This window comes from Rhinatrema bivittatum, chromosome 6 (genome assembly GCF_901001135.1).
Source record: "Rhinatrema bivittatum chromosome 6, aRhiBiv1.1, whole genome shotgun sequence".
NCBI classification, from domain to species: domain Eukaryota; kingdom Metazoa; phylum Chordata; class Amphibia; order Gymnophiona; family Rhinatrematidae; genus Rhinatrema; species Rhinatrema bivittatum.
In genome coordinates this window covers 359,069,801-359,088,874 of record NC_042620.1, presented here as the reverse complement: position 1 = coordinate 359,088,874, position 19,074 = coordinate 359,069,801, and the positions used below count along the sequence as shown (strand labels likewise).

General features: G+C 47.5%; 1 protein-coding gene across 1 annotated transcript in view; it reads right to left on the bottom strand.

Moving 5' to 3' along the window:
- Window positions 1-19,074, bottom strand: part of STAG2 (stromal antigen 2) — a 1,172,735-nt gene that overhangs the window by 83,781 nt on the left and 1,069,880 nt on the right. The window contains 2 exon segments of the mRNA XM_029607875.1: window positions 5,248-5,361; window positions 5,443-5,632. Of these exon segments, the coding sequence (XP_029463735.1) occupies window positions 5,248-5,361; window positions 5,443-5,632 (304 nt within the window).

Below are 19,074 nucleotides of genomic sequence, written 5' to 3'. Positions count from 1 at the left end.
AAACATACATCATGTGGGTCGGTAATGGACATGATTCTGGGGCACTCCGGACATTTTCAGAAACCTGTTGCCATAATGGCAGAGGTTGAGGCCCAAAAGCGGTCGATGGCTTGCGGACACCGAAAAAGGTGGGAGCGGGAATCGACCAGGAATGGTGAATGTACTCACCGAATGATGGAAAAACACTATCCCGATGGAAGACCACTATGAGGGAATGTTTTCTGAAGTAAAATATTAATTTTTTTCCGTAAGGAAAATTGTGTGAGGAATTCTCACAGAGCTAACCGCGAGGCAAACTGCAGTGCGGAAAAAAAGACTGAAGGGAGACCACTGTGGCGACAGGGATCATGGCATGCTCAGTGTGACAGTCAAAAGTTCTAGAACTTTGACAGAAAAGTTTTCCAGTGATAGGGCTCCATCCAGTGACGTCACCCACACGTGAGGACTACCATCCTGCTTGTCCTGGGAGAATATAGAAATTGCATTCAGCAATGAGTCACACACAAATGTCAATTGACTCCTTTGAGATCCAGAATGGGACGATAAGATCCTTCCTCTTTCTTGGGAATGACAAACTAATGGAATAGCGCCTCTTATTTTCCTGGGATTTGGGCACAGAAATTATGGCCTTCAAATTCAACAGTCTCTTTAATGTAATCCCCACTGCTACTCTCTTCTGTAGAGAATAGACACACCATAAAGACATCTGGAGAAATTCCAGAGCATAGCCTTCCCTCATCAATGGCAGGACCCATTGGTCCATCGTAATCTGGACCCACCTCTGAGAAAAGCAAGACAGATGCCCGGTTATCTCCTGACTCATTAGGTGAGCCCTCACACCTTCACTGCGAAAATCAAGGAGCCCACATCCTTACGAGACTTTCTAGGCCAAAAGGACTGCGATCTTCCAAAGGGGCAAGACCTTTTAAGTAAATGCTCCTCTGAAAGGATGGTATCCCTAAAGCAGCAACAACTGTTTAGCCGCTATCCCAGTGACCGTCTGCACTAAGTCACATCCCGCATCTGCTAATGAGGCCCCCAGTTCCATCACCGATCCACCTTCGGAACCCCACTCCCTATGTTTCCTGCGCAAACCAGCCTGAGGCACCAGGCAGGAGCAAGAATCAATCTGCAAATTCATTGCCATCTTCTCAAAGACCTGCTTAAAGATAGCTTCAATCCTCCTATCCAAAGCATCTTTCAGAGCTGCCCCTTCTCCCACAGGAATTGTAGTGTGTTTGTGAGTGCATACCAAGGCATACACCTTCGGGAATCGCAACTGATCCCTTGCCTTCGGATCCAAGGGTACAACCCTAGTGCGCCTCCCTTTAAACTTACTTTCGGGGTACTCCATTTAAGGTCAATCAACTCATGAATTGGATCCAGAAGGGAAATGTGACAGTTTGCGTAAGGTGACAAAATAAGGGATCTTTTTTTTGCTATTCTGTGGTGTCACCTCCACCATACTGAGCATCTTCAGGGTCTAAGGCAACCAACTTGGCAACATATCCTTGTGAAAAAAACCCAACAAAACAAAAAACAGAATAAAGTCTAATGTGGTTCTAAATCAGGTGGAGATTCTCCCTCGTCCACAGGGGAGAAACCCAAGCCCCTATCAGAGCCATCTGACGTATCATGATCCACATTCCCCTGAACATCACTAGGGACAGCTTCCCTGCAGCACTTGCTCACAGTGGCTGACAAGTGAGAGTACAGAGTATGCAAATCCTTCTTAGTAGGTTGCTTCGCCCCCAATGGGCACTCCTGCAGAAAAGTCTCCAGGCCCCGTAAAAATTCCACCCAGGAAAAGGAGGATGGATCCAAACTGGTGCTCATAGGCCCAAACTTGACACTTTCAAGCTCTTCTCTCTGAGATGTCCCTGCTATTAGGAACAAGAGGGAGAGAGGGGACACATCCACTGTGTCACCTACTGCCTCACTCCCTTCTGGAGTCAGCATAGTCTGAGGAGGGATTGCCCTGGTAAAGCAAGCCTCACAGAGAGTAAGATGCATAGACCTTTTTGTCCCTGGTGCCATAGCTTCCTGCAATGAGCTCTAGGAGGCCGCCTGGTATTACATGCACATATACGTGCCCAAAAGTAGGCTTCAATCGTACACTCACAAGTACTTCTGCGCATAACTATGCACCCAAAACTAGGCCACGATCGTACACACTCAAATACCCCTGCGTGAAATTACTCGCACAAACATAGGCTGTAGCCGTACGTGCACAACTACTTGTGTATGTACGTACTTACTTCTGTCATTACACTGTCGCACAGCAAGAATGCACACACCTGCGTGCACGAAAAATTGTCGCCATGGCTTGCCATGCAACTGACAGAAATGAGCCTAGCCAAAGGCTGCTCAACCCGCTGAGCCTGAGCCACCTCCGCTCTACACTATCTCCCCAGAGAAAGGGAAAGGGGGTAAGAGACACAGAGCCACAAAAGTTGAGGGAAGAAGACCCAGTAAAGAAAAAGAGAGAGGTATTAAACCTTCCCAACTCTTTTTTCTCCCTTAACTGAGCTCAGCTCTCCCTGGCTGAGAACACAATTGGGTCACCAACTACCGGGGGGGGAAGAACACAAGCTTTCACCGCCAAGCACTCCCCTCGTCCTCTTCTCTGGATATGGGGGGAGAGGGTACAAGCCTTCTCCGCTGGGCACTCCATTGCCCTCTAACCTATGCCTGCTAGGCTCCCAGACTTAAAATGCTCAACTGAGGGCCAAAACGGGTGTCACCTCAGGAACTCAAGTGGTGCGCCAAAATCTTCTTTCTCCTATTTTCTCTCTTTTTTTGCTCACTACAAGCAACCTCCAAGTAGGGAGATGCATGTCCACCATCTGTTGGAGATGGAGAACCCTGGCGGGCTGATGTAGGAGCGAAGCTATATGCCTGTGACATCAGCAAGTCAGCTTTACTACATCTCTGTCTGATGGTAGAGGTATATAATAACCCTCTTGTGAGGATTTGCTTTCCTGTCAGGCTAATGCAAAAAAAAGCGTGTAAAAATGCGCATCCAAACTGGGTGCGCATTTTTTTTTTTTTAACGCATGTACAACCTGATGCTATATTTAAATGAGCTGATGCATTAAAAGGGTTGCACTAGGGAGAAATTGTGTGTCTCTAGCACCCAGGAGACATGGCTGTGCGCTTATTGCTACAGGCACTCAGTACGTACCATAGGGAACACTAGCTCCATGAAACATCACTAAAGAATTAATGAAACATACCTATTATATTAAAAAAAAAAAAGTTTTCTGGACGCACAACAGCAAGGGATGAATTTGGCCTGGAGCGTATATATTCAATTCCTTTCATTCATTCTTTAGTAGATCTACTCTCTGTGGAGGAACCAAAAGAAAGCAGAACTATTGGAGGGATGGAAATTGTAGGCTCCCACAAATGGACGAACAGATCTTTGAAAATGTCGTGCACCGGTACTGCGACAACCTCCTTCAGAGCGTCCACAAACTGAAGGACTTATAGAATCTTATGACTGGAATCCTACTCCGTCAAGAGCTGAAAAGGCACCGATTCTAACATGGCCTTCATGAACCCGGCGAAAGTCAAGTCTTCCGGTGGAGACTTACCTTTTTGTACCCTCCCCTCCAGAGGAGAGGTGCAAGTCCTCAGAGACCTCTGTAGAGGATGGGAATGCTTCGTCCTCCCAAGGATCGTAGGGGGGGCACATACTCCTCACTCTGTATGCCCGGGGACGGGTAGAGCCCCCAATGATCATGTGTGTCAAGACCCCAAAAGGCTTGGTAGCCCCAAGGGCAGAGGCATGGGAACAGACGGCATTGTTGGAACCGAGGGTACCTTGGCTCTGTGGGTGCCGCGGGCACCAGAAGCACCGGGGAACCGGCGGCTCTGAAGGCACCGAGTTTGAGGGACCTAAAAGGGGTGCCACCGACCGAGGTGTAGGCCGCGACAGTGGTGCCAACAAACCTGATGGCCTCTCCCTGTCATCGGAGGAATCAATCACTAGGATAGCCTCCAGTGGGGACCGAACCGACGCCCCCTCTGTCAGCAAGGGTGCCCGGGGCACTGGAAGAGGCTGTGTTGGCAAAACACTGAGCCGCAAATCCAACCACTCCAGTAAAGATGCAAGCACCGATGGAGCGGGCTCCAGTGGCGGCACCGGGGGCTTGATGACCTGCAGGGCCTGGCGACTGCCAGCTGCACATGTCGCTCCAAACTCCTCCTCGAATCCTGATGAGGATAGGACAGCTTGAGGAGGAGGAAACAGCGAAATCAGATCTCCCCCGGAGCCCCGAGGAAGATCAATCCCCACTACTGGAACCGTTGTGGATCGCTTCAGTCCTTCGGGTTCGATGGAAGGCGATGCTTCTTCAACCCGGGGCTGTTTCGGGGGCAACTCAGTTGGTGCCCCCACACCCCGTTCTATACGGAAACCCTACAGCGGGAGGAGGGAGTTGCCCCTGTCCCTTGGGTGTCGATGCCCCTGACGCCAAAGTCGAGGGCTTAGACTTTTTGGCGCTAAACAATTTTTTTCATTTTGTCCAGGTGCACACGATGGCCCTTAAGAGTCATTTAGGCACAAAAATTGCAACCCCGGACATAATGCGAAGCCCCCAGGCACAAAACGTAGACCTCATGGGAGTCTGTGATGGACATAGTCCAGGGGCACTGGGGGCAATGGCAAAAATCGGACAATGCCATGGGAAAAAGAGCATGGCGCACTGTTGATGCCAGACGGCCACCAGGGAACAGCACCATTAGTAATCAACCATAAACAACGAAGCACTTACTGAGATGTTCAAAAAATATCCCGAAGCACAGAAGGACCCGACAGGACTTGACACGAAAACAAATGTTTTCCACAAAGAAGCACGAGCTCCACAATCATGAGGCACTAGCTTCACAGAAAAAGAGAAACTGAAGAGCGACCCCACATGGACGAGTGGATAGTGGCATGCTGGGCATGCTCAGTAGGTTGGTCAAAGTTTCTAGAAACTTTGATACAAGCTTTCCATGCCGAGCTCCATCTGATGATATCACCACCCACGTACGAGGACTACCATCCTACTTGTCCTAGGAGAAACAACTTTCTGCTCCTGCAAGACTATGGCCCTACATTTTAGCACTAAATATTCATAAAGAACATTTTAGCTGTTTCAACTGTTGATACCTGAGGTTGGGTAAATTTAAAAGACACAGATAAGTCAACACAAAAGGAACTTCATTTAGAGAGTCTATTAATACAACATTTTTACTTACATAGCATGCTGTAGATTAGTCCTCAGCTTGACATAATTCATAGCTGCCCTCTCCTGCTGCTGCCTGACTGCTTCTTCCTGTTGCCTTTGAGCAAGCATCCACGTTACCTGTGTGCTTTAAAAAATATCCCTTTACACGGTAATTCATATTTGTTAACATTCAGAAAGAAAATATGATGGTTTACTTTATACTTACTTGTAATCAAGAGACGTTTGATGATGTTCAGGCTGCAATGGATAGACTCCCATATAGCTTTCTTCTGGTCGTAATCTCTTGGGTTCCCTCATGATTGTGGAAGTGAGTTGTGGTGTCTGCATCATTACTGGTGTGTGCATTGGTTGCTCCCTGTTTAGCCATATGCTGTCACTACTACTGCTTTCTTCAGCTACAAAATAAAAGTCAAAAAATAAAACTGTACTATTACTTAAAAAAAAAAGTTTTAAGTCTGTTCTGAATGCTGCCTTGCTTCTCTTTTACCATCTTCATACCTCGGCTTTATATCTGTGTAACTGAGTGCTAGATGTTTATTTCCTCAAATTAAAACTCCTGAGGATTCTTAAATTTGGTAAAATATACAAGTTCAACAGATTCAGAAGTCTAAGAATCACCCATGATATTAATTTAAAATAGTTCAGGTACTAATATGCTAATAGTTCCTATTGCAGCGATCTTTTTTTTTTTTTTTTTTTTTTTACTGGGATATGATGACCTGTAATATGTAATATGTCAGTCCTCGCATGTGAGATATGGTATAATCATATGGAGTCTGGCCAGAAACTTTTATTTCAAAGTTTCTAGAACTGACAGTGCCTCACAAAGAATGCCCAGCATGCTACTATACCACACATCCATGTGGGGGCCACCCCAGATTAGTGTAGTAGCCGCCTCCTTTTTGAATCTGGGAGCCTTCTGGATAATACAAATTGCACCCTCCTCATTTCTAGGAGCTACAAATGGGGGGGGGGGGGGGGCGGGGGGTGTTTGGTTCCCATATCCTCATCTGTACCTCCTAAAGGATTAGAGTGAACTGGGACTACCAGAACTTCCTTAGGGTCTCCATGAACTGGAGGATGTCAAGCATTGTTTCTGATTTCATCCTCTGTCACCATGCAGTGATAACCTGATATGGTGGCATCCCCAATCCTAATAAGAACCATCAAAAAATGGTGTGTCCATATCATTCACATAAACTAAAATGATTTACATATTACATCTAAAGACCATCATACTAAGGAGCAAAGTGAGAAAAGAAGCATTGTGAAAACCTATTGTAATGTTAGAAGTCACTATTCACAAAACTTTTGGCTCCGCATTTTAATCATAGATCTTCAGCAATTTGTTTTTCAAAAATGTTTTTTGCAATTAAAATACTGTTGACCAACTGGTATTTATATAAGACAGGCATTTATCTTTTATGTGAAACGCTGAAGTGTCTTTCACAACCACCAAGACTGTCTTTAGTCCCATCTAGCTCGACACAGACTGTTTCATGTTCTTAATCAGGGGCTTAAACTTGCACAGTATCCATATTGAGGTTCAGTGCCTCAACAAGCACTATGGATACTTTTTTGAAAAACAAACTGAAGCCCTACGATTAAAAAGTGGAGCCAAAGTTTTTGTGACTGGAGTGATTTTTAACATTACAGTAGGTTAAGTCATATTGCTTCTTTTCTCATAATGCTCTTTAGTATGATGGTCTCCAGATTTAATTATGTAATATGTAAGTCGTTTCAGATTTTGTAATTGATTTGGACACACCATTTTTTGGCAGCAATATAAAGGGAATGACCTTTGCCATTCTCCTAACAAAACCAGTGAAAAAGAGATTCTCAGGAGGGGACTTCCTTCACTCTGAAGGAGAAAGATTAGAGAGGGAGAACCATTAATTCCTCTTCTTCACAGATATCATTGATCTATAGCCATATCTGCAGGAGAATTCAGAATCAGACCACAATCAGTAGGCCGGTGTCCATCCTGCAGACAACACATCAGTTGGGCATGGAACCCAAGGAGCTCTGGTACCTCAGGGAGGCTACCCCCACTCCCCTGATAGGCTAGTAAACACCAATGGGATAGCTACCATAGAACCAGCATTGGAACCAGCACTGAAGCAAGGTCGCCAGGCAGCTGGAGGGACTCTAGCAGCAGCTCAATTTCAGCCCATGTTGGTCCTAATGATGGAGGACCAAGGCCTCATGGTGTCTCATCTAAGGCTTGCTGGATCTTTGTCCAAATGCCCTTAAAGGACAATAGATGGGAGGCAGCAGGAGTGGCCACGTCTTCCTGGGAACTGAGAGGTACACCAGTGGCTGAGACAAGGATCCTTGGAGACTGGTGCAGTTCTTGCTCTGGGGGTGGGGTGGGAACTATCCCTCCCTTAACATTCCATATCAATGGAGACTGATACTGATACTTTTTTGCCTTCAATCCATGCGTGTCAAAGAGGAACAACCCGGCAACCATTTTTTTTGATGAGAAGAACTAGCCAACTGCCTGACTGTGAAACATCAAGGGAGTGGACTGCACTCTCAGTTTTGATGCATCACCAGAAACTGGTGCAACTCTGTGGTCTTTGGATGTCAATGCCTCTGATGCATCAGTCTTCTGCTGCCTACAATGTTTATCCATCAATTATAGCCAGGACAGTTGTCCCTTTGAGGTCTTGGTCACATATAGACTACACCCCCAGACTTCATGCGATGCCCACAAGCACAGGATACATAATAAATACAACCTTGATACACAGAGGGAATAGTTGGAAACATCTGGATGTGGCTGACCAGAAAATAAGGGAGGTAAAAAATCAAACTAGATGGCCGCAAACTATCAATGCCCATTGGGCACTGATGGTGCACTGACCGAAAATAAATCTATTTTAAAAAATGACCAAAATCCTACCTAGGGAACTACAAGGAGTCGAAACAAGATTCTCCAAGGACAAGCAGGATGGTTGCCCTCACACATGGGTGAGATCATCCGATGGAGCCCGGCACGGAAAACGTTTGTCAAGTTTCTAGAAACTTTGACAGACATACTGAGCATGCCTAGCATGCTTCTAAGCACGCATCCATGCGGGGGTCTCTCCAGTCTCTTCTTTTCCACATAGAAACGACGGCAGAAGACCACCAATCGGTCCATCCAGTCTGCTCAGCAAGCTTCACACTTCTTTTTTCTCATACTTATCTGTTTCTCTTGGCTCTTAGTAACCCTAGGTTCTATTTCCCTTTCACCCCCACTATTAATGTAGAGAGCAGTGATGGAGCTGCTTCCAAGTGAAATGTTAAGTTTGATTAGTTGGGTAAGCGGCAGCATAGCTCTCTGCCGTTGAAGCAGAGATATGCGTGAAGTATTAGTTTTTCTTCTCCCCTGCCATTGAAGCAGGGAGCTATGCTGGATATGCATTGAAAGTGAAGTATGCCTTGAAAGTCACATTAACTATCAGATATTGAAAAGCCTAATAATTGGTAATTGAATAAGCCTAATAATTGGTAATACCTATAGCCCATGAACCCATCCCTGTTTTTTGTTTTTTTTTTGTTTGTTTTTTTTTCTTTTTTTTAATTGGGAGATGGCAGCCCTCCATCCTTCCGCTCCGTGAAGGTGGAACACCAACCGCTGGCCACTGGCATCCCGCTCCGTGAATGCCTCTGTGGCTACTGCCGCTCCGTGCAGTGTTTTGCTGCCTGCTCTTTATACGCGTCCTCTAGACCTGATGGATCCACAGTGTTTATCCCACGCCCCTTTGAAGTGCTTCATAGTTTTGGACTTCACCACTTCCTCCGGAAGGGCATTCCAGGCATCCACCACTCTCTCCGTGAAGAAATACTTCCTGACATTGGTTCTTAGTCTTCCTCCTTGGAGCCTCAGCTCGGGACCTCTGGTTCTGCTGACTTTTTTCTGACGGAAAAGGTTTGTTGTTGTCTTTGGATCATTAAAGTTTTTCAAGTATCTGAAAGTCTGAATCATATCACCCCTGCTCCTCCTTTCCTCCAGGGTGTACATATTTAGATTCTTCAATCTCTCCTCGTATGACATCCGATGAAGACCCTCCACCTTTCTGGTCGCCCTTCTCTGTACCGCTTCAATCTTGTCTCTGTCTCTTTGTAGATACGGTCTCCAGAACTGAACCCAGTACTCCAGGTGAGGCCTCACCAAGGACCTGTACAAGGGGATAATCACTTCCCTTTGCTTACTCGATATTCCTCTCTCTATGCAGCCCAGCATTCTTCTGGCTTTTGCTATCGCCTTGTCGCATTGTTTCGCAGACTTCATATCAGACACTATAACCCCAAGGTCTCTCTCCTGCTCCGTGCACATCAGCCTTTCCCCCGCCCCCATCGAATACAGTTCATTCGAATTTCCACTCCCCATATGCATGACTTTGCACTTCTTGGCATTGAATCTCAGCTGCCATATCTTCGACCACTCTTCCAGTTTCCTTAAATCCCGTCTCATTCTCTCCACTCCTTTCGGTGTGTCCACTCTGTTGCAGATCTTAGTGTCGTCCGCAAAAAGACAAATCTTACCTTCTATCCCGTCCGCAATGTCGCTCACAAAGATATTGAACAGGACCGGTCCCAACACCGATCCTTGCGGTACACCACTTAAAACCGCTCTCTCTTCAGAGAAAGTTCCATTTACCATCACACATTGTCTTCTGTCCGTCAACCAGTTTGCAATCCAGGTCACCACCTCGGCACTCACTCCTAAGCTTCTCGTTTTATTCACCAGTCTCCTATGCGGAACCGTATCAAAAGCTTTGCTGAAATCTAAGTAGATGACATAGAGCGCTCTTCCTCGATCCAATTCCTTGGTTACCCAGTCAAAAAAGTCAATCAGATTTGTCTGACAGGATCTTCCCCTGGTGAATCCATGCTGCCTTAGGTCCAGTAATTGTCCGGACTGTAGATAGTTCACTATTCTCACTTTCAACAGTGACTCCATTACTTTTCCCACCACTGAAGTGAGGCTAACCGAAGTGAGGCTAACCGAAGTGAGGCTAACCGAAGTGAGGCTAACCGAAGAGGAGGCTGTAGTTACCAGCCTCCTCTCTGTTCCCATTCTTGTGAAGCGGGACCACCACCGCTCTTCTCCAATCACTCGGCACCACTCCCGTTTCTAGGGATCTATTGAACAGGTCACACTTCGGACCCGCCAGCACATCTCTGAGCTCCCTCAGTATCCTTGGAGATGAATCCCATCAGGTCCCTTGGCTTTGTCCACTTTCAGATTCTTTAGCTTTTCCCATACATTTTCTACTGTAAAAGGGTTTTCGTCTGTTCCACTTCCTTCCAGTTTCTTGTTGTGTAGAGATGGTCCTTCTCCAGAGTCTTCTTTAGTGAACACAGAACTGAAGTATTCGTTTAATATATCTGCCATTTCTTCGTCTTTCTCCACGCATTGATCATTTCCACCTTTCAATTTCACTATACCGCTTTGAACTTTTCTCTTTTCACTGATGTATCTGAAAAATGTTTTGTTACCATTCTTTATCTCCTTGGCAATCCTCTCTTCCGCTTGACTTTTTTCCAACTTGATTAATTTCTTTGTCTCTCTCAGATGAATCATATTGTTCTTTGTGCTCCTCCCTTTGGGATCTTTTATATTTCTTGAATGCTGTTCTTTTAGCCTTAATTTTGTCAGCCACCTCCTTTGAGAACCAGATAGGTTTCATTTTTCTTTTGCTTTTCTTTACACTTCTAACATATAGAGTAGTTGCCTTAGTAATTGCTCCTTTCAGATTGATCCACTGCTGATCCACATCTCTCTCGTTCTCCCAGCCTTTTACTTCTTCCTCTAGGTATTTCCCCATTTCTTCAAAGTCCGTGTTTTTGAACTGTAAAACTCGGGTCTTTGTGCTTCTTTTCCATATTCTTTTAGTGATATTAAACCATAACGTTTGATGATCACTGGTGCTGAGGTGGGCGCCCACCTGGACATCAGAGACATTATCTCCATTAGTGAGCACTAAGTCGAGTATAGTTCCTTCTCTAGTGGGTTCAACTACCATTTGTTTGAACAAAGTTACTTGCATGGCATCCACTATCGCTCTACTATTTTTAGATTCTGCAGATGGGATTTTCCAGTCTACATCTGGCATATTAAAGTCACCAACGATCACCACTTCTCCCTTCTTTCCTATCTTAAGGATGTCTTCAACCAGGTCTCTGTCCAGCTCTTCCTTTTGGTTTGGAGGCTTGTAAACCACTCTAATATAAATGGACGCTCCGTCATCTTTTTTTAGGTCGACCCATAGTGCTTCTTCATTGCCCCAATTTCCTTGCAGCTCAGATGCTTGGATATTGTTTCTGACATAAAGAGCCACACCACCCCCTTTTCTATCCACTCTGTCCTTCCTTAAGTTGTTAAGGAAGTTGCTGCCTCGCGGTTGCGGAGCTCGTGCTTCTTTTTGACACTATTTGCTTTTTTGGAAGTGTTTTTCCTCCCTGCGTCGCGTAGGGTCCCTCGCTCCTTCTTCAGGTCCTTTTCAGCGCTGTGCTAAGTCCCTCATGCTTACGTGATCGATCACAGATGGCCTCCCTTTTTGGTGCGCGCCATGTACTTTTTCCATGGCATCGACCAGCTTCCACTGGTGCCCCCAGTGCCCCCGGACAATATCCATCACAGACTCCACGAGGTCTGCATTCTCTGCCTGGGGGCATCACACAATGTCTGCGGTTGTGATCTCTATGCCCAGATGACCCCCAAGAGTCAATGGGCCCGAATTGATTAACGGAAAAATTATTTGGGTCCAAGCGGTCAGATCCGCCTTCAGTCTCGGGGAACTCAACACCGCTTGGAAAGGAGATCCCGGTCTCTACTCCATTGGGATCGCCCACTCCTACGCTCCCTGGCCCCGATCTCGGTGCAGGGGACTGACCACGGTTTTTGTTGACCGGCTCTCAGTCGAGTTCCTCGCCATCGGTTCCAGGCAAGAACAGCGGTGACCATAGAGAAAGATCAAAGAAACACAGTCATTGATTATCTTCATCTTCTAAGGCAGACCATGGGCAAGCATGTACGTCAGGGCCTCCCACGAAGCAGTCTAGGGTGGAGGAGGAAATTCCCTCTGACCCCGCTGATGCCTCCACCAACACCGGTGAAGGGCTCGGTGCCCTTTGATGCTCCAGGGAACGTCCCGATTCAACCTTCTCCTTCACAAGTCGTTTTATCCTCGGCTGCCTTTGAGGAGGAGTTAGAGAGGTGCATGCGGTTGGCGGTCAGCTGGACCTTTGTAGGGCTGAGAGCCTCTGGTTCCACCAGGACCACCACAAGAGCCTACTCCAATGGTGCTTGCACCATTACAGGAAAGCTCGATATGCTGCTTGGTGTGTCCTTCCGATGCAGCCGGCTCCAGCACCCCAAAACCCTTTGCAGCTGAAGGGAAAACCACTACCACTAGCCGCCATACCCGTGAGCGACTCCACTGAAAAGGAAGAGCCATCTGGTTCGATGGCGGCTCGTGGACACCCAGTGCCACGTCACCTTCCAGGGCCATCGGGATAGATTCCACCGATACCTTCAGGGCCTCCGATCCCACCAACGCCGTTGGATCCATCAGTGCTCCTGCGACCTCAAAGCCCATCGATACCTCCGGCTCTTCTCTCGATGCCCTAGAGGCCAATGTCTCACCCGCTGTTGGGTCTTGGCCCTCCGTATTCCTAGAGGGTCACAGTGAGGGGGAGGCCCCCTATGACCCCTGGTAAGGGGAGGCATCCATATCCTCCTCTGAGGAATCAGAGTATCTGCCTTCCGAGCCCTCTCCACCGGAAAAGCGATGAAAATCTCCCCCAGAGGATCTCTTCTTTGTGGGATTCGTAAAGGCTATGGCTGAATCGGTGCCCTTCCAGCTTTTAAGTGAGCAGGACACCAGGCACAAGATGCTTGAGATCCTAAAATTCATGGATGCCCCGAAAGAGGTGGTGGCAGTGCCAGTCCATGATATCTTCAAGGAGTGGATAACCTGCCTTTGGGAACACCCCATCTCGATGCTACCTGTTAATTGGAAGATGGACACGGTGTACCTAGTCCAACCATCCACTAGGATCGATCACAGTCCACTCCCCCACCAATTGGTGGTGTAGAGTCAGCCCTAAAGAAGGCAAAAAGGATTTGCACCCATGCCTCGGTGCTCCCAGGGCAAAAACATAGGACTCTCGATGCCCTTGGACGCTGGGTGTTTCAGGGCACCATTCTTGACTGCTACCAATTATACATGGGGCAGTACTCCAGGAACCTGTGGAAGCAGGCCCTTGAATTTAGTGAGCGCCTACCACAGCAATTCCAGGAGGATTTCCAGACAATCGTCCAGCAGGGACTGGAGTGTGATATGTATGAGGTTCGCTCTGCTTATGACGTTTTTGAGACAGCCATGAGAACCACTGCAGCAGGCATAGGAGCCCGGCGGATGGCGCAGCTGCGAGCCTCAGACTTGCACCCTGAGATCCAAGACAGTCTGGCTGATTTGCGTGTACCGGGGAAAATCTGTTTGGGGACAGAATTAAGGAGGCGGTGGTGCAGCTGAAAAACTATCAGCAGTTGTCAGCTAGTACCTTGGACACCCAGATACCCAAGAAGCCCCCACGACAATAACTGAAGAGGCCCTTTTATTGGCCTTGGAAATACTACCTGCCAGCACCGAGGTCCAGGGCTCATCGGCTTATTCCCAGGGCAAGACCAAGACACCCTGGGGAACCACTGCTCTGCCGCAGAACCCCACCCACAGGGTTTAGACTGATGGCCAGGGAGCATGAGCCAACCTTCTCCGCAAGACGCTGGCCCCCAGTTGGAGGTCGGCTCCAGCTGTATTTCAGATCAATGGACCTCGATCACATTGGACCTTTGGGTCCTGTCCATTGTGTGTCAGGGTTACAAGTTGCATTTCTAGCGACTTCTACCCCACTCACCTCCATGTCACCGATGGACAGCAACAGGGGATTTACAGATACTTCAGATAGTACTTTCTGTTCTTGTGCGGGCTCAAGCGATCGAACCCATCCCGCTCAGCCAGCAAGGCCAGGGGTTCAACTCCAAGTATTTTCTAATCCCTAAGAAAACGGGTGGTCTCCTACCCATTCTGGACCTGAGAGCTTTAAACCATTTTTTGGTGAAGGAAAAGTTCAAAATGGTCTCGCTGGACACCCTGATTACCCTAAAGGCAGGAGATTGGTTCTGCTCCCTTGATCTAAAAGTCACATACGCCCATATTCCCATCTTTTGGATGGATCGGCAGTACTTGCGATTCCTGGTCAACGGGAATCACTATCAGTCCTGCTCTGCCTTTTGGCATGGGATCTGTACCAAATGTCTGGCAGTTGTAGGAGTCCATCTTCGAAGGTGAGGGATTCATGTTTTTCCCTACCTTGACGACTGGTTTATCAAGAGCAACTCCCAACAAGGGGCTCAGAGTGCCATGCGCATCACGATCAAAACTTTGGAGACCCTGGGATTTCTGATCAACTATCCAAAATGCCACCTCCAACTATCATTACAACTGGACATTGGAGCCCAACTGGACATGGTCCAGGTGAAGGCTTTCCTGCCCCGGGACAGGACGGACATCCTCGAGGCTCTGGCTTGAGAGGTCTCCGGCTGCCCCCATGTCTCATCACACCAATTCCTCCATTTACTGGGCCACAAAGCAGCGACGGTGCATGTCACCCTCTTTGCTCGGCTGCACATGCGCAAAGCACAGTGGACATTGCACTCTCAGTGGTGGCAGGCCACTCAGGACCTGCGTGCTCATGTTTTCATTACAACACTGTTGCAACAGTCTCTCCAGTGGTGGGCATCCCCCTCAAATCTGGAGCAGGGTTTCCCCTTTTGGAGCCCTCAACCCCAGGCCACTCTCATCACAAACACATCTCAGATAGGGTGGGAAGCACATGTTGCAGGTCTCCACACCCAGGGGTTTTGGTCTGCTCAGGAACTGCAGCTCCAGATCAACATTTTGGAGTTGCAAGCAATTCGGTACGCCCTTCAGGTGTTCCGACAGCAGCTCCTGAACAAAGTGGTTCTAGTTCAGACCGACAATTAGGTTGCCATGAGGTATCTGAACAAACAGGGGGGAATGGGGTCTTCCCCCTCTGTCCGAAGGCGGTCCACATTTGGTTGTGGGCCATCAAAAATAGCATTATCCTCCGGGCAGTGTACCTTCCAGGGGTGGACAACACCCTAGCGGATGCCTTGAGTCAGACGTTCCAGCCTCACAAGTGGTCCCTCAGTCAAGAGGTACTGAACTGAATCTTTTGCTCCTGGGGGACCCTGGACATAGACCTCGTCACCTCTTTGGAAAAAAGGAAAGTGCCCTGGCTTCTGCTCCCTCGGCCAGAGGAGCGGGGTATCGATAGCGGATGCTTTCTCGATTCACTGGGGTACTGGGTTGCTTACTCTCCCCTTCCTCTCATATCTAAAATGCTCCAGAAGTTACAGCAGGATCAGGGGTTCCATGATCCTGATCGCCCCATTCTGGCCTCGTCAAGTCTGGTTTCCGACCCTTTCGGACTTGGTCTCGCACCCCCCGATCTGACTGGGGGCAGCTCCAGACCTAATAAGACCAGAACAGGCTCTGCCACCCCAACCTCCAAGCCCTGGGTCTCACGGCTTGGATGTTGACTGGGTGACTGTACGGGCCCTCGCCCTTTTAGAAAGGGTGTCACGTGTTATTCTGGAGTCCAGAAAACCTTCCACCAGAAAATCTTATAATCAAAAGTGGAAAAGGATCTCATCTTGGTGCGAGGGATGTGGTCTAGATCCCTTCTCTTGCTCCCCTCCCGCAGGCTTAGGCTACCTGTTGTCCCTCTCAGAATCTGGTCTACAGACCACTTCAGTGAGGGTTCACCTCAGTGCAATTGAGGCATATCACTGGGGTATGGATGGGAACTGTGATTTCTTCCCATCCGCTCATGGGACGATTCATGAGGGGTTTGTTACAACTGAAAACCCTCACTCACCCTCCAGTCTTCTGGGATCTCAACGTAGTCCTCTCGCAGCTCATGAAATCTCTGTTTGAGCCATTGCGTTCTTGCGATCTAAAGTACCTTTCCTGGAATGTTATCTTCTTGGTCGCAGTTACTTCAGCTCGCAGAGTCGGTGAACTGGAAGCTCTCGTGTCATACCCATCTTATACAAAGTTTTGTCACAACAAGATGGTCCTGCGGACGCACCCGAAGTTCCTTCCCAAGGTGGTGTCTGAATTCCATCTCAACCAGTTTATTGTGTTGGCTTCTTTATTCCCCAAGGCCTTACACTCACCAGGGTGAGTGTGCCCTACACACACTGGATTGTAAGAGAGCGCTTGCCATTTACTTGGTCCGGACAGCGCCTCACCACGTCTCAGCAGTTTGTCTCCTTCAACGGAAAGAGTTTAGAAGTCACTGTCTCTAAACAGACCCTATCACATTGGCTAGCAGACTGCATTGCTTTCTGCTCTGCACAGGTGGGCTTGCAGCTTGACGGTCACGTTAAAGCTCACTCTGTGCGGTTCATGTCAGTCTTGGTGGTTCACTTGCATGCAGTTCCCATTCACGAGATTGCAGAGCAGCAACCTGGAGTTCCCCTCCACACTTTCACCTCACATTACTGCCTGGCAAGGATGACAGGCAGGACAGTCGTTTCGGACAATCTGTCCTCCATAATCTCTTCCAGTCATGAAAACCCAACTCTCCCTGCATGGGCCCTGTCCTTGGGTGAAGGCCTGCTCCTGTGGTTGTTGCAGCTCTAGTTGTTGTGCACATTGGCACCTGTTCTCTGATGCACATGTTTGGAGAGGCCTGGAGCTATTTAATCACCCAAGTGTGAGGACTACCATCCCACTTGTCCTTGGAGAAAGCAGAGTTGCTTACCTGTAACAGATGTTCTCCAAGGACAGTAGATGTTAGTCCTCACAAAACCTGCCTGCTGCCCCGCAGAGTTTTGTTTTCTCTCAGTTTAATTTATTTTTTCGCGAACTCTATGTTATAAGACCGAAGAGGGGACCCCGTGTGGACGCATGGTTAGAGGCATGCAGGGCATGCTCAGTGTTTTCCATGCCGGGCTCCATCGGATGATGTCACCCACGTGTGAGGACTAACATCCTGCTGTCCTTGGAGAATACCTATTACAGGTAAGCAACTCTGCTTTATGGAGCCCTGCAACAAACAATCTTGAGACCAATTACCTTTGTGAAATAACAGGAAGAGGAGAGTAAGGAACCGCGACTGGTAGGCTCTATGGAAAAGAAGAGACTGAAAGGGCTCTTGTGTGGACATGTGGTACACCACCGAGGAAGGAAAGAAGTGCAGCAAATGCTGGAGGCACTTGTGCTGGGAGGCACGTGCACGAAGGAGCACAACAAAGAAGCCTGAGGTGCCAACATGTGGTTAAAAAAACCTTTCCTGAACAAATATGACAGCATCAAACTTATGGGGAAAAACAAAAACCTAACAGACGATGAAAGCAATGGAGACTGGCCAAGAATCCCAAGTTAAAAAATGCTTAAATTACAACTCATTATTTAAAGTACCCTTGTGCTTCTATGCATGAATCTTTAACAACCTTATGGTTTTGATGGCCATTCTTTCTATGCATCCAATAGATAAACCAAATCCTATTTTAACCAATTTCCATCTGCCTGAAGTTTCAGCTCCCTGTTATAACACTACTGCAGTTATTAAACACAGTGAGGGAAGCCTAACCTGTCTCAAAACTACACAGAGGCACAAGCCTCAGGATCCTCTGTTGAATATTCTCTTGTGTTCTCAAACCCAGAAGATACTTGGTGCTCCTTCACTCATGTCTGAGGCTATTACAAAAATGGAGCAAATATACAGAATCAAACCTATACTTAGTCAGGGTATATATTATTTATTTATTTAAAGTTTTTTATATACCGACATTCGTTAAGAAAACATCACATCGGTTTCCATAGAACAACAAACTGGCCAACAGGGCTTCACAGTGTAACTGATAAAAGAACTAGGGGGGAGGGGGGCAAAAAGGGAGGGACGGGGTGGAGGGTGGAGGTTTTACAAAGAAACTGGGGAGATATTGAGGGAAGGGATGTGGAGGGGGGTGGAGGGGTAAGGGAAACTAATTTTAAACTGTACAAATATTTACATACAAAATATCATGCTTAAATACAAGAAAAAGTATAATAGTATACTGGGAGGAGAGAAATGAGGGGGGAATTTGGTAGGGGTGGCGAAAGAATAGGCATGGGAGAATAGCAGAGAAGGGAAGTGTGGCTCATGCGTAGGCTCGTGTGAACAGCCAGGTCTTGAGATTCTGTCTGAATGTTTTAGGGCATTTCTCAAGGCGTAGGTGGGTGGGCATGGCGTTCCATAAAGATGGACCAGCTAGGGATATAGCACGTTGTTTAGTGGTTGTGAGATGGAAGAGTTTGGGAGAAAGAGTGTGAATGTTTGCGGTGTAGGGCGTTCTGGTGGGTCTGGAAGAGGCACGGAGGTGTAAGCTGTCAGGGAACCAATGCATGTCAGGATTGTGTATGGCTTTGTGGATAAGGGTAAGGGTTTTAAATTGAATTCTAGCAGTGATGGGGAGCCAGTGAAGTTGCTTCAGAATGGGTGTAATATGTTCTTTTCTACGGGTGCCTGTCAATACGCGTGCAGCTGCGTTTTGCAGCAACTGCAGAAGGGCAAGGCTGTTTTTCGGGAGACCTAGGAGTAGGGCATTTGAGTAGTCAATTTTAGATAATATTAGGGCTTGTAAGGCTGTCCTAAAGTTGTTGAAGTGCAGGATGGGTTTAAGTTTTTTGAGAGTGTGTAATTTATAGTAACAGTCTTTGAGGGTGGAGGAGATGAATTTCTGTAAGCTGAAATGAGGGTCAAG